The sequence below is a fragment of the Herpailurus yagouaroundi genome, unplaced genomic scaffold (assembly GCF_014898765.1).
Source record: "Herpailurus yagouaroundi ecotype Mexico unplaced genomic scaffold, PumYag 162, whole genome shotgun sequence".
Lineage (NCBI taxonomy): Eukaryota > Metazoa > Chordata > Mammalia > Carnivora > Felidae > Herpailurus > Herpailurus yagouaroundi.
This window is the reverse complement of record NW_024412403.1, coordinates 1,989,861-2,004,427: the sequence shown is the minus strand read 5'-3', so window position 1 is coordinate 2,004,427 and position 14,567 is coordinate 1,989,861. Positions and strand designations below refer to the sequence as shown.

Genomic DNA, 14,567 nt, shown 5'->3' with positions numbered 1-14,567 from the left:
TGCCAGCCGTCCTGCTGCACCTCCTCCCCCTGCCAGGAAGACTGCTGTACCCCTGTGTGCTGCAAGCCTGTTTGCTGCACCCCTGTGTGCTGCGAGGACTCCCCCTGCTCAGCCTCCTCCTGCTGCCAGCCCAGCCCCTGCTGCAGACCCTCTTCCAGTGTATCCCTGCTCTGCCGCCCCGTGTGCCCCCGCCCTGCCTGCTGCGCCCCTGCCTCCTCCTGCTGCACCCCTGCCTCCCCCTGCCAGCCCAGCTGCTGCCGCCCGGCCTCCTGTGTGTCCCTGCTCTGCCGCCCCGTGTGCAGGCCCGCCTGCTGCGCCCCTGCCTCCTCCTGCTGCCGCCCGGCCTCCTGTGTGTCCCTGCTCTGCCGCCCTGTGTGCCCCCGCCCTGCCTGCTGCACCCCTGCCTCGGGCCAGGAGTGTTGCCGCTGAGCGATCTTTTTAAGGGCATCCTGAATCTCGAGAGTTCCTCCACACACTGTGGGTTCTTTATAAAGCACCGAGACAGGTGTCAGGTCCCCTTTCCTGGGTCCCTGCAGTGGACACCGGTCACCAACCCCATTTTGCATCTGTCCTCCTACAAACAGCTCACTCGTTTGCTCAAGTGCTGACTTCCCAAATCAGCGTGCCCTGCCTCCTCAGCCTGGGTTGGCAGTGACCCCAGCCGGGCCTCCCGCAGCCTTCGGACCGTATGTGGAGTGGAGGGAGAGAAGATACGGTATCCGCAGCGTCACCCCTGGACCCTGTGTGGCCCCTGCTCCCCCACTGATTCCCGAGCTGGTTTCTTTATCGTCCTTCATCCCACGAGCTATCGGTTCCTCCAATAAATTCTTTTCTTTATTAACTTAACCAGGATGCATTTCTGTGCTTTCCAACAAAGACCCCTGCCTGACATCCCCCACGAGCGCGGCCTGTGGTTTTCCCCAGGCCCACATGTTCCTGGCCTTCGGCGGTCGAGGCGGTGCCTCTGGCTACGTGTGTGTCCAAAACAGAGCACAGTGTCAAGGACATAAGGGCTGAGTGATCCACCCCGGGGAAGAGCCACCTTTCGGGGCGACTTCCCTGGACCCAGACTGTCTCCAGCCCCCACACTCCAGAAGGATGGATGCCACGGGCCCTGTGTAGTTGGGAGTTAGCACCGCAGGCCCGGCACGGCCGCCCTTAGGCCTGCTCACAGCATGAGCCCTTGGCTGTTGTCTGGGAATGTGGATTTTGGGGTTCCCACCAGGTGATAGGAGGGCCCCAATGGGCGTACACTGTGCAAATACTATGGCTTGTGCTGAATACCTGCTCTGCCTGGGGGTCTGGAATTTGGGTACGAGCCAGGCAGAGGGTGCCCACGTGACCGGGCCCTGATAGAAACCGTGATCTCTGATGGGTCCCTGGGTGGGGGCGGGAGTGGGGGGCGACACATCACATGTGTTGTCACAGCTCCTAGCTGGGGAGTGAAGTGCATCCTGTATGACTCCACTGGGAGGGGCTCTGGAAACGTGTGCCTGGTGCCCCTCGACTTTTTCCCGTGCGCCTTTGTGCTGTGTGTGCTGAGTCCTGCGAGGTCCCCCGGCAAATCACCAAATCCTGGGGACCCCCCCCCCCCCGTCAGATTGGCGGAAATGTCCAAGTCTGACAACAAGCATGGCTCTCTGTTCAGTGCTGCCGGCGACAGTCCTCCTGTTTCGGGGCAAAGTGGTAACAACCCGGAGAGGCCGAGTCCATGCACACCCCAAGGTGGCTCTCCTGGAGAAGACCTCACGGGCTGCACCTGACACCCACGTGGGTTATTTCACGGAGCTCAAAAAGCGTCAATGTTAAAAACCAGCGGGTACTCCTCGGCGGGAGAATGGACAGCTAGAGTGCGCGTGTGCACACAAAGGAAGTGCATGTAGCGGTTAAAAGGACTGAACCAGAGAAACACATCGATGTGAATGGGTCTCAAAAACATAACATGGAGTGAGAACAAGAATCACGTTGCAACCGATCCGTGCAGAAGAGCACACATCGGAAGGTTAAAAGCACAGAGGAGTATCTTGTGTTCACGACTGTAAACAACTCTACTAAAACTACAAAGGTGTGTGGGGGGGGGGTGTGAACGCCAGCCTCCAAACAGGGGCTGGCTACCCCAAGGGAGGGAGTGGGGTGGGCACATGAGGGTGTTGACGGCATCTGGAATATTCTGTAAGTATGGCAAGAGGTGAAGATTTCTGTTAATTCCTAGGTACGTGGATGTCTATTATATTATTTTCTATGCTTTTTGAAATATTTTATAGTCAAAATACTAGCCAGAAAAGTAAAGACATGTTACATAGACCAATTCCTGAGCCAGATTCAGTAAGACAAACTTAGAGCAATAAATAGAAGTTTCATTGGGAAAATTTAAAGTTGCTTTCTCAAACTGGAAAGGAAACAGAAACGCAATTGCAAGTTCCCAGGACATAAAGGAAGCCAAGTCCTACATCTCAGAGCCTGGGGGTTTGAGTGAAGCAGGATTCAGGGGGCAACCAAATCCTTAAGGACATACAGCAGAAAATAAGCAAAGTTTACAATAAGTAAGATTTCAATTCAGAAAGTTAAAAAAAAAAAAACTTCCAAAGGAAAAAAAAGAAACAAATTAAGAAAATTAATGAATTAAAAACAGAAAAAGCAATAGTAGATCTAATCAAGAAAACGGAGTGTTTTTAAAAGGTCTATAAAAGATTAAAAATGTTGGAAACCTGAAAGAGAGATAATGTGTATCGAGTATGAAAACAGGCACACGACAGGCGATGGAGAAAATGTGAAATTATAGAAAAATATACATCTTTAAGTCAACACAATCAAACTTTTTAGGCAAAGGGGATAACTGTCTAGGAAAGATCATCCCTGAAATCAGTGTCAGGAAAGCTAAGACACTTGAAAAGATAGGGATCCTAGGAGAACTTGAAAGGACAGGGCAACACTATCTGTCACACAAAGCACAAGATCCAGATGTGGATCAGACTTACAGACCAAGGGGCCTCCCAGGGGCCCAGTAACGACCCTCACCCCCAGTGCCACCTGATCCCCAATCAGGATGTCCCTGTGGTTCAGTGGGGTAGTGGTGAGACCGGCCCACCGGCTCTCCATGTGGGCAAAACAAACTGCCTTTTACCTCACACCACACACACAATTAATGGAGGGGAGGCAGGAATCTTAGGGCTTCATGTGGAAGGTGAAATAGTGGAGGTCCAGAAGGACACACAGGAGAATATCCTCACCATGTGTGGTAGGCAAAGACTGGAAATAGTACATTAAAAAAACACTAATCATAAAAGGAGAGAATCACTGCGTTGGACTTCATTAAAATTAGGAACTCCTATTCGTCAAAGGACACCATGAACCACAACACATCCATTAGGACGCCTAACTAACTAGACTAACTCGGGGTAGTCTACGCCGCACGTCAGAAAGTCTAACTACCCCGAGTGTCAGGGAGGATGTGGAAGACCCAGAGCGTACGCATGCGCCTGTGGGAACGTGGACGGGTACAGTCACTTTGGAACAGGTTTGGCAGTCTCTTAATCATATGCCAACCATGTGGCCCAGACATTCCACCCCTGGCTGTTTACCCAAGAGCAAAGATAACACAAGTCCACATGAAGAATTGCTCACGAATGTTCATACTAGCCATATGTGCATCAACAGCTGAGTGGATAAACAAATTGTGTTATATCCACACAATGGAATGCTACTCAGCACAGAAAGAAGGCAATCACGTACATGTTTATACATCTCAATATACTCCGGGGAGGAAGTCAAACCCAAAGAGTTGGTGTAATGTAATTTAATTAATGTGAAACTGTAGAGAAGACAAAACTAACCTAGATGGGAAGGAGATCTGGAATTTCCCAGGTCAAGGCTAAAAGGAGGTGGGATTAAGAACACATGAGAAATTTGGGGGATGATGGAAAAGTTCTCTATCTTGCTCATGGCAGTGGGCATGCAGGGGCAGATTTTCCCAAAACTCAACAAATGGAAACTTTAGATGGATACACATTCCAGTATGTAATCAAACCTCAATAAAGTTAACTTCTTTATTAAAAAATTTTTAATGTTTATTTATTTTTGAGAGAGAGAAACACAGAGTGTGAGCGGGGGAGGGGCAGAGAGAGAGGGAGACACAGAATCGGAAGCAGGCTCCAGGCTCCCAGTTGTCAGCACAGAGCCCGACGCGGGGCTCGAACCCACGAACTGTGAGATCGTGAGCCACGCAGGTGCCCCTGAAGTTGACTCTTTTAAAAAGACCCCATCAAGAGGATGAGGAAATGAAACCCCCTCTAGGAAGAGTCCTGTGTAATGCTCATATCCAATGGAGTGCTGAAGCACACGTGTATCAGCTCTTCCCAGGTCTGTGCTCAGAACATCATGGTGGTAGCTGTGGTGTGTTTACAGCACAGAAGCAGGGACATGCAACAAATCAGGGCTCGTTTTGTTTTGTTTTGTTTTGTTTTGTTTTTGTTTTGTTTTGTTTTATAGAGAGCCAATTATTAAACATTTACCACACACCACTGCATACATACAACTAACTCATATTTGGAATATATAATAAATTTTTATAAGCCAATGAGAAATACAAATAATCCTACTTTTAACAAAAAGACAAGCAAATGACTTGAAGTGGCACCTCACAAGAAAAGACATCCAAATGTTTAATGAGCGGCTTTACTCATCAGGGAATACAAATTAATGTAATGATGTGGTATCCCTACACCCTTTCCAAAATGGGTAAAAATTTTAAAAGGCTGACAATACCTCTTTTATAAAAGATTCAGAGTGACTAGAAGTCGTAAGATTGGTCCGTGGGAATGTAAATGTTTTTAGAAAGCCATTGGACAAAAAAATATATCTGCTCAACTGCACCTGTGCCTAACATTTGATCTGGAAATCCCACTCACGGAATCTCATTAAAGAGATATTGACAGATATGTCCACCAAAAACAAAATGCACAGGAATTTTTATAGCAGCATTATTAATATTAGCCAAATTCTGGAAACAATCCAAAACTCCATCACTGGGAAAGAGAGCGAATCAATAACACATAGCAGGTTTAACGTAAGAACTTTTATGGCACAGCAAAAAAAGAACGAACTACTGAATCTGCAGCAACATGGATGCTTATCACAGACACTGTGTTGAACAAAAGGAGCCATAAACCAAAGAGTAGGCAGAAGAGGCGAAACCAATCCAGGCAGAGATAAGGTGGAATAGTGACTCCTTGGAGGAGGTGGGTTAATGGAGAAACAGCACAAGGGAACACTTGGGATTCTGGAAACATTCTGTCTTCAACAAAATATTGTAAGGGAAGGGCGCCTTGGTGGCTCAGTTGGTTAGGCGTCCATCTTTGGTTCAGGCCACGATCTCGCAATTCTTGAGTTCAAACCCCACATCAAGCTCTGTGCTGACAGCCTGGAGCCTGGAGCCTGCTTTGGATTCTGTGTCTCCCTCTCTCTCTGCCCCTCCCCTCTCTCATTCTGCCTCTCTCTCTCTCTCAAAAATAAATATACATAAAAAAAATATTCTAAGGGAAAGCCTTTCCAATCCAGAGGACTATACCCAGCTAAATTATTAATCAAGAATAAGTGGAGAATAAATAAAATAATTTTTAGTTATGTCATGCTCACAAATTTATCTCCCATGCACCCATTTTCAGAAAGCTACCAGAGGGTGTGCTTCTTCAAAATAAAGGCATAAATCCAGAAAGAAAAGAACACCACATTCAGGAAATAAGAGATTCATGGTAGGAGAGATATGGAGGAAAATCCAAAGACAATGGTGAGGGGAGATCCCTGGATGACACCTGTACACACGTGCAGCTGAGGGAATAGACAGCAGACAACAGCCCACAAATAGAAAGAGTTCTTGGAGAGATGTTTCCACAAAATAAATGGAGCTGGCAGACTACCCAATATGTTCAACCTTCTTAGTGGACCTTGGGGATACATTAGTCAGAGGACTTGGGGATGATTTGATGATAGGTACACAAAGAAATAAGCAAATAAACATAAGAAGCAATTGTTAACTCTAAGAACAGAAAAACACAAGCAAAAGCAAAACATGTACAAATGAGGAAATTAAGTCTGGCTCCAGTACACAGACCTGGCTATGAGCAATACACCCTGGTTAAAATGATACAGATTTGACACCGATTTGACCAACTTTTGCTGCCTTCTAGGAAAAGGAACTTTTTATGGGCCTGGTGGAAAATATGAGAAAGTGCCTTCCTCCACGACAGAAACTCACATCGTATCTAAAACTGAAGACTCAAGAAGGGGGGAAGATGGTAGTGGAGTAGGAGGACCCCAGGCTGGCCTTGTCCCATGAATACAACTAGATAACCATCAAGTCATCCTAAATACCCCAGAAATTGATCTGAAGACTGGCAGAACAAACCCCACAACTAATGGGGGAGAAAAGGTCACATCAAAGAAGGTAGGATGTGCAGAGATGTGGCTTGAAAGAGACACAGATCATGGCCATTGCAGTGGGAAAGGAACAGTGGTCGTGGAGAAGGGGGAGAGACAGACTAACACACAGGGAAGCACACGGGGGAAACAAAGCCCCACTGCAAGTGGCTTAGAAAGTGAAAGGGCCCAAGTTTCATGAATTCTTACAACCAGTGGGGCTTAGAGCCTGGAGTTTGAAAGATCAGTGTGCTTGTCTCTGGGACAGCGCAGAGGACACTGGGCTGCTCTTGGAGAAAAGACAGGCAAACAGTCCACAGACATACAGCATGGAAACAGCAATCTGAAGAGCACCTGGGGCACACAGTGGGGATATTATTCGCTCATCTAGAAGCATATCCAAGAGAGGCAGCATTCACGGAGAGACTTCTCTGTGAACAAAGGAACTGGCCAATGCCATCTCCCTCCTACAACCTCCATCAAAAGCACAGGGCCACCTGCAGGAACCAGCCCAGTGCTGACACTGGCTATCTACCTTGCTTACACCAAGCCTCATTCCCCCATGTTCCAGAAGAGCCACCCTTCCCAGTCATGCTCACCACAGTCCCAGCATGACATTTCCCCTCCCCTAGAAGACCAGCCCAAACCCCTGCTCACACTGCACTTCCCAACACAGGAGTTTTGCAAGACCTTGGTTCCGGTGGTGGTGGCAACAGGTCTCATTTCACAAGCAGGCCAGAGCACAACTCGTTAAAATGTGCCACATTCAGGCCAGGGACCAAACACTTCCCACAACAGGCAAAGGGAGCCTAGAGATGACTGGCTTGAAAGATAAAGTGGCCAGGACATAACAGCAGAGTACACACAGAACACACCAGAGACATTCCTGGAAGCATCAGATTCTGGGGAACAGGGAACACTACATTAGGGGCCCTAATGGTCCTCTTCCTCATAAGGCAATTACCTTTAAGAACAGGAGAGTGACTCCTAACACACAGAAGCAGGCACACAGACTTAGGCAAAATAGAAGGCAGAGGAATTTGTCCCAAATGAAAGAACAGGACAAGGCATGGCAAGAGATTTAAGAGGAATAGAGATCAGTAACATGCCTGATGGAGAATTTAAAGCAATGATCATAAGGATACTCACTGGACTTGAGAAAAGAGTGGAGGACATCAGTGAGACCATTAACACAGAGATAAAGTATAAGAGCAGAGATAAAAGTTTCAACAAATGAAATGACAAACATGCTGGATAGGATGAACAGCAGGTTGGAAGAAGCAGAGGAATGAGTCAATGACCTAGAAGACAGAGTAATGGAAAGCAACGAAGGTGAATAAAGAGGAAAAAAAAAAAGAATTATGGAACATGAAAATAGACTTAGGGAAATCAGTGAATCCATGAAATATAACAAAATGTAATAAAATTCATATTATATGGATCCCAGAAGAAGAAGAGAGAGAAAAGAAGGCAGAGAAATAATAACTGAAAACTTCTCTAGTCTGGGAAAGGAAACAGATATCTAGATGCAGGAGGCACAGAGAACCGCCAACAAAATCCACAAAAGCAGATCCACACCAAGACATATTGTATTTAAAAACTGCAAAATACAGTGATAAAGAACAAATATGAGAAGCAGCAAGATAAAAGAAGAATTATATTAAAAGGGAAAACATCTAAGGTGAGCAGGAGATTTTCCAGCAGAAACTTTCCAGGCCAGAAGGGAGGTGCATGGTATATTCAAAGTGCTGAAAGGAAGAATTTCAGCCAAGAATACTCTATCCAGCAAGGCTAATATTCAGAATAGAAGGAGATATAAAGAGTTTCCCAGACAAACAAAAATGAAAGGAGTTCACGACCACTAAACCAGCCCTGCAAGAAATACTAATGAGGATTATTTGAGTGGAAAGAATGACCAAAAGTGGCAGGATGAAGGTAAGAAATGAATGTTTCTGTAAAAAAATGAATATTTCTGTTAAAAAGTCAGTGCAGGAACTCACAAAATAAAAGGATGTAAAATATAACAACATATACCTAAAATATGGGGAGGAGTAAAGAATGGGTTCATGGGGTGTCTGGGTGGCTTAGTCAGTTAAGCATCTGACTCTTGATTTTGGCTCAGGTCATGATCTCATGGTTCATGAGATTGAGCCCTACACTGGGCTCTGCGCTGACAGCATGGAGTCTGCCTGGGATTCTTTCTCTCCTTCCCTCTCTGCCCTTTCCTCACTCACAGACTCTCTCTCTCTCTCTCTCTCAAAAATTAGAAGAAGAAGAAGAAGGAGGAGGAGGAGAATAAGAAGAAGAATGGGTTCAAAATTAAATGAACATCAACTTAAGATGAACTGCTATATGCAGAAGAGGTTATATACAAACCGAATGGTAACCATATGTCAAAACCTACTAATAAATATGCAAAGAATAAAGAGAATTCCAAATACATCACTAAAGAAAACCAGCAAGTCTCAACCATGAAAGACAAAAAAGGATCAGAGAAAATCTTCAGAGACAACCACAAAACAATAAAATGGCAATAAATATATATCTATCAATTAATTACTTTGAATGTAAATGGACTAAACTCTTCAATCAAAATACAGAGGGTGACAGAATAGATTAAAAAAAAAACAAAAACAAGACCCATCTATATTCTGCCTACAGGAGGCTCATTTTAGACCTAAAGACACCTGCTAATTGAAAGTGAGGAGATGGAGAAACATTTATCATATAAATGGAGGTCAAAATAAAGCTGGAGTAGCCACACTTATATAGGACAAACTAGATTTAAAAACAAAGATTGTAGCAGGAGGCAAAGAAGGACACAATATAATAATAAAGGGGACACTCCAACAAGAAGATATAACAACTGTAAACACACACCCAACAGAGAAGCACCCAAATATATAAACACAAAGAAACTAATTTGTTAATAACAAACACAAAGAAACTAATTTATAAAAATACAATAATAGTAAAGGGCTTAAACACCCCACTTACAACAATGGACAGATCATCTAAGCAGAAAATCAACAAGGAACAGTGGCTTTGAATGACACGCTGGACTTAACAGCTATATTCAGAACATTCCATTCTAAAGCAGCAGAATACACATTCTTTTCAAGGGCACCTGGAACATTCTACAGAATAAATCATATATCAGGTCAAAATTAAGCCTCAACAAATCTAAAGAGACTGGAGTCATACCATGCACCTTTTCTGACCACAACACTATGAAACTTGAAGTCAACCACAAGAAAAACTCTGGAAAGAACACGAATACATGGAGGTTAGGGAACATCCTACTAAAGAATGAATGGGTCAACCAGAACATTAAAGAAATGTTTAAAAAATACATAGAAACAAGTGAAAATGAAAACAAGTGGGTCCAAAACCTTTGGGATGCAGCAAAGGCAGTTCTAAGAAAGACGTCTATAGCAATACAGCTCTACCTCAAGAAGCAAGAAAAGACTCAAATATACAATCTAACCTTACACCTCAAGGATCTAAAAACGGAACAGCAAATAAAGCCTTAAAAGAAAAGAAGATGGGAAATAATAAAGATCAGAGCAGAAATTAATGATATAGAAACTAAAACAAACAAACAAAAACAAAACAAACAGTAAAACATATCAATGAAACCAAGAGCTAGTTATTTGAAAAAAAAAATCAATAAAATTTATAAACCTCTAGCCAGAATAATGAAGACAAAAAGAGAAAGGACACCCAAAAATAAAATTACAAATGAGAGAAAAGAAATAACAATAAACCCCACAGATATACAAATAATCATAAGAGAACATTATAAAAAACTATACACCAACAAATTAACAACCGAGAAGGATAAATTCCTAGAAACATATAACCTACCAAAACTGAACAAGAAATAGAAAATTTGAACAGACCAATTACCAGCAAAGAATTTGAATCCATAATCAAGAAAATCCCAACAACAAAAAAATGTCCAGGGCCAGATGGCTTCACAGGGGAATTCTATCAAACATCTAAAGGAGAGTTAGTACCTATTCTTCTCAAACTATTCCAAAACTAGTAAAGGAAGAAAAACTTCCAAATTCATTCTATGAGGCCAGCATTACCCTGATACCAAAACCACATAAAGAAATCACACACACACACACACACACACACACACACACACACACAGAACTACAGGCCAATGTCCCTGATTAACACAGATGCAAAATCCTCAACAAAATATTAGCAAACTGAATCCAACAATACTTTAAAAAGACTTATTCACCACAATCAATTGGGATTTATTCAATATAAAGAATGGTTCAATATTTGCAAAGCAATTGATGTGATATACCACATTAATAAAAGCAGGATAAGAACCATATGATCATTTCAATAGATGCAGAAAAAACATTTGACAAAGTACAACATCCATTCATGATAAAAAAAACCTCAACAAAGTAGATTTAGAGGAAACACACCTCAATAAAACAAAGGCAATATATAAAAACCTCACAGCTAACATCATCCTGACAGCCTTTCCCCTAAGGTCTGAAACAAGACAGGGATGTCCACTCCCACCACTGTATTCAACATAGTACTAGAAGTCTTAGCAACAGACAGCAACAACAAAGTCATCCAAGTGAGTAAGAAGAAAGTCAAACTTTCACCGTTTGCAGATGACATGATACTGTAAATAAGAAACCCGAAACACTCTACCAAAAAACTGCTAGAGCTGATAAATAAATTCAGTAAAGTCACAGGATACAAAATCAATGTACAGAAATCTGTTGCATTTCTACACACCGATAATGAAGAAGTCGACAGAGAAATTAAGAAAAAAATCCCATTTACAACTGAACCAAAAATAATAAGATACCTAAGAATAAACCTAACCAAAGAGGTAAAGATCTGCACTCTGAAAACTACAGAACACTGATGAAAGGAACTGAAGAGGACACAAAGAAATGGAAAGAGATTCCATGCTCATGGATTGAAAAACCAAATATTGTTAAAGTGTCTATACTACCTAAAACAATCTACACATGTAATGAAATCCTTATCAGAATACCAACAGCATTTTTCACAGAACTAGAACAAACAGTCCTAAAATTTGTATGGAACCACAAAAGATCCTGAATAGCCAAAGCAACCTTGAAAAAGCAAAGCGAAGCTGGAGGCATAATAATTCTAGAGTTCAAGTTATATTACAAAGCTGTAGTCATCAAGAGAGTATGGTACTGGCACAAAAATGGACAAATAGATCAATAGGACAGAATAGAAAATTCCAGAAATAAACCTAGAGTTATATGGTTAATTAATCTTCGACAAAACAAGGGAGGATATCCAAAGGGAAAAAGACAGTCTCTTCAACAAATGGTGTTGGGAAAATCAGACGACAATGTGCAAAAGAATGAAACCGGACCACTTTCTTACACCATGCACAAAAATTAACTCAAAATAAAGACCTAAATATGAGACCTGAAACCATAAAAATCCTGGAAGAGAACACAGGCAGTGATTGCTCTTACATCCACCATAACATTTTTCTATATTTATTCCCCAAGGCAGGGAAACCAAAAGCAAAAATAAACTAACTCCTGGGACTACATCAAAATAAAAAGCTTCTGCAGAGAGAAGGAAACAACCAACAAAACTAAAAGGCAACCTACAGAATAGGAGAAGGTATTTGCAAATCATATATCTGATAAAGGGTTAATATCCAAAATCTGTAAAGAACTTCTCAAACTCCACACCCAAAAAACAAATAATCCAGTGGAGAAATGGGCAAAAGACATGAATAGACACTTCTCCAAAGAAGACATCCAGACGGCCAACCGACACATGAAAAAATGCTCACATCACTCATCATCAGGGAAATGCAAATCAAAACCACAGTGAGATACCACCTTATACCTGTCAGAATGGCTCACATTAACAACTCAGGCAACAACAGATGTTGGTGAGGATGCAGAGAAAGAGGATCTCTTTTGCATTGTTGGTGGCAATGCAAACTGGTGTAGCCACTCTGAAAAACAGTGTGGAGGTTCCTCAAAAAGTTAAAAATAGAACGACCCTACGATCCAGCTGTTGCATTGTTAGATACTTACCCAAAGGATATAAAAATACTAATTCAAAGGGATATGTGCACCCCAATGTTTATAGCAGCATTACTTAAAACAGCAAATTTTGGAAAGAGCCCAAACGTCCATCGACTGATCAAGAAGGGGTGTGTGTGTGTGTGTGTGTGTGTGTGTGTAGATACAGAGATAGACAGATAGATATATGCATATAACGGAATATTACTCAGCCTTTGAAAAGACTGAAATCTTATAAAGACATGGATGGAACTAGAGAGTATTATGCTAAGTAAAAGTAGTCAAAGACAAATACCATACGGCTTTACTCACATGCAGAATTTAAAAACTAAAACAAACGAGTAAAGGGGAAAAAAGAGAGAGAGGCAAACCAAGAAACAGACTCTTAACTACAGAGAACTAACTGACGGTCACCAGAGGGGAGGTGGGTGGGGGGAGGGGGAAACAGGTGATGGGGATCAAGGAGGGCACTTGGGATGAGCACCAGGTGATAAACATAAAAACTGGAAAAAAGTCAAAAATTAAAAGAAAATAATGAAACTGCAAACTCGGGAGAGAACAGAATAACGCACATGGTTTGGTAGCTGTGAGATAAGCAGGGAATTAAGAACAGGGTCTGGAACGGACCACGGGAGTCACACGCACTCGGCAGGGCTGGGCGCACCGGCCAGAGTCTGCAGGTGGAGCCGGCAAGGGGACACCCCTCCGGCCAACACAGCCTCGTAGAGCGAGGAGGGTCTGGGCCACGTGCGGAGCACCTGCAGAGACCGGAATTCACACCAAAGGCACACAGGCGAAAATGGAGTGGACACACCCAACCACCGGCCTCTCAGCCAACGGAAACTCTGCATCCCAGGCTTTGCTTTCTGGACACGAGCCACCAGCTACCACCAGACACACTCAGGGTCTTGGAGACGGTGCCGCAAACACCTCGCAGGAGGTAAACCAATCAGCATCGTCAGCAGACACGCCGGCAATAACAAGGAAAAGGAAGTCCGGTCGAGACTCCGGCGACGCACAGCACCCCAGGGAGGGATATAAAAGCCCTTGGCCCGGAACACCTCGCCCTCGCACCTGCCACACACACACCCCCGTCCAGCTCGGCTCCCAGAACAAAACTCCAGCATGGCTGACCCCTGCTGCTCTAGGACTTGTGTTATTGCCGCGTCCACCCTGTCCGTCTGCTCCAGCGACCTGAGCCTTGGCAGCCACGTCTGCTCACCCAGTGCTTGCACTGGATCCTCCTGGCAGGTGGACAATTGCCAGGAGAGCTGCTGCGAGCCCCCGACCTGCGCCCCGGCCCCCTGCCTGACCCTCCTGTGCGGCCCCTCCTCCCCCTGCCAGGGAGACTGCTGCACCCCTGTGTGCTGCAAGCCCGTGTGCTGCACCCCTGTGTGCTGCAAGCCCGTGTGCTGCACCCCTGTGTGCTGCAAGCCCGTCTGCTGCACCCCTGTCTGCTGCAAGCCCGTCTGCTGCACCCCTGCGTGCTGCAAGCCCGTCTGCTGCACCCCTGTGTGCTGTGAGGACTCCCCCTGCTCACGCCCCTCCTGCTGCCAGCCCAGCCCCTGCTGCAGACTCTCCTCCTGCGTGTCCCTGCTCTGCCGCCCCGTATGCAGGCCCTCCTGCTGCACCCCTGTGTGCTGCAAGCCTGTCTGCTGCACCCCTGTGTGCTGCGAGGACTCCCCCTGCACAACCTCTTCATGCTGCCAGCCCGCCTGCTGCACCTCCTCCCCCTGCCAGGAAGACTGCTGCACCCCCGTGCACTGCAAGCCCGTGTGCTGCACCCCTGTCTGCTGCAAGCCCGTCTGCTGCACCCCTGTGTGCTGCAAGCCCGTGTGCTGCACCCCTGTCTGCTGCGAGGACTCCCCCTGCTCACCCCCCTCCTGCTGCCAGCCCAGCCCCTGCTGCAGACCCACCTCCTGCGTGTCCCTGCTCTGCCGCCCCATGTGCAGGCCCGCCTGCTGTGCCCCTGCCTCCTCCTGCTGCCGCCCAGCCTCCTGCGTGTCCCTGCTCTGCCGCCCCGCGTGCCCCCACCCTGCCTGCTGCGGCCCCGCCTCAGGCCAGTCCTGCTGCTGATGGGCA

At 45.1% G+C, this 14,567-nt stretch overlaps 2 protein-coding genes across 3 annotated transcripts in view; one reads left to right on the top strand and one right to left on the bottom strand.

The window, feature by feature from the left end:
- TSPEAR (thrombospondin type laminin G domain and EAR repeats) overlaps nucleotides 1-14,567 on the bottom strand; it is a 151,093-nt gene that overhangs the window by 78,070 nt on the left and 58,456 nt on the right. The window lies entirely within an intron of this gene.
- LOC121035867 (keratin-associated protein 10-8-like) lies at nucleotides 13,542-14,561 on the top strand. Its single transcript, XM_040483769.1, has one exon. The coding sequence runs from the start codon at nucleotides 13,611-13,613 to the stop codon at nucleotides 14,559-14,561; it is 951 nt and encodes a 316-aa protein (XP_040339703.1). The 5' UTR covers nucleotides 13,542-13,610.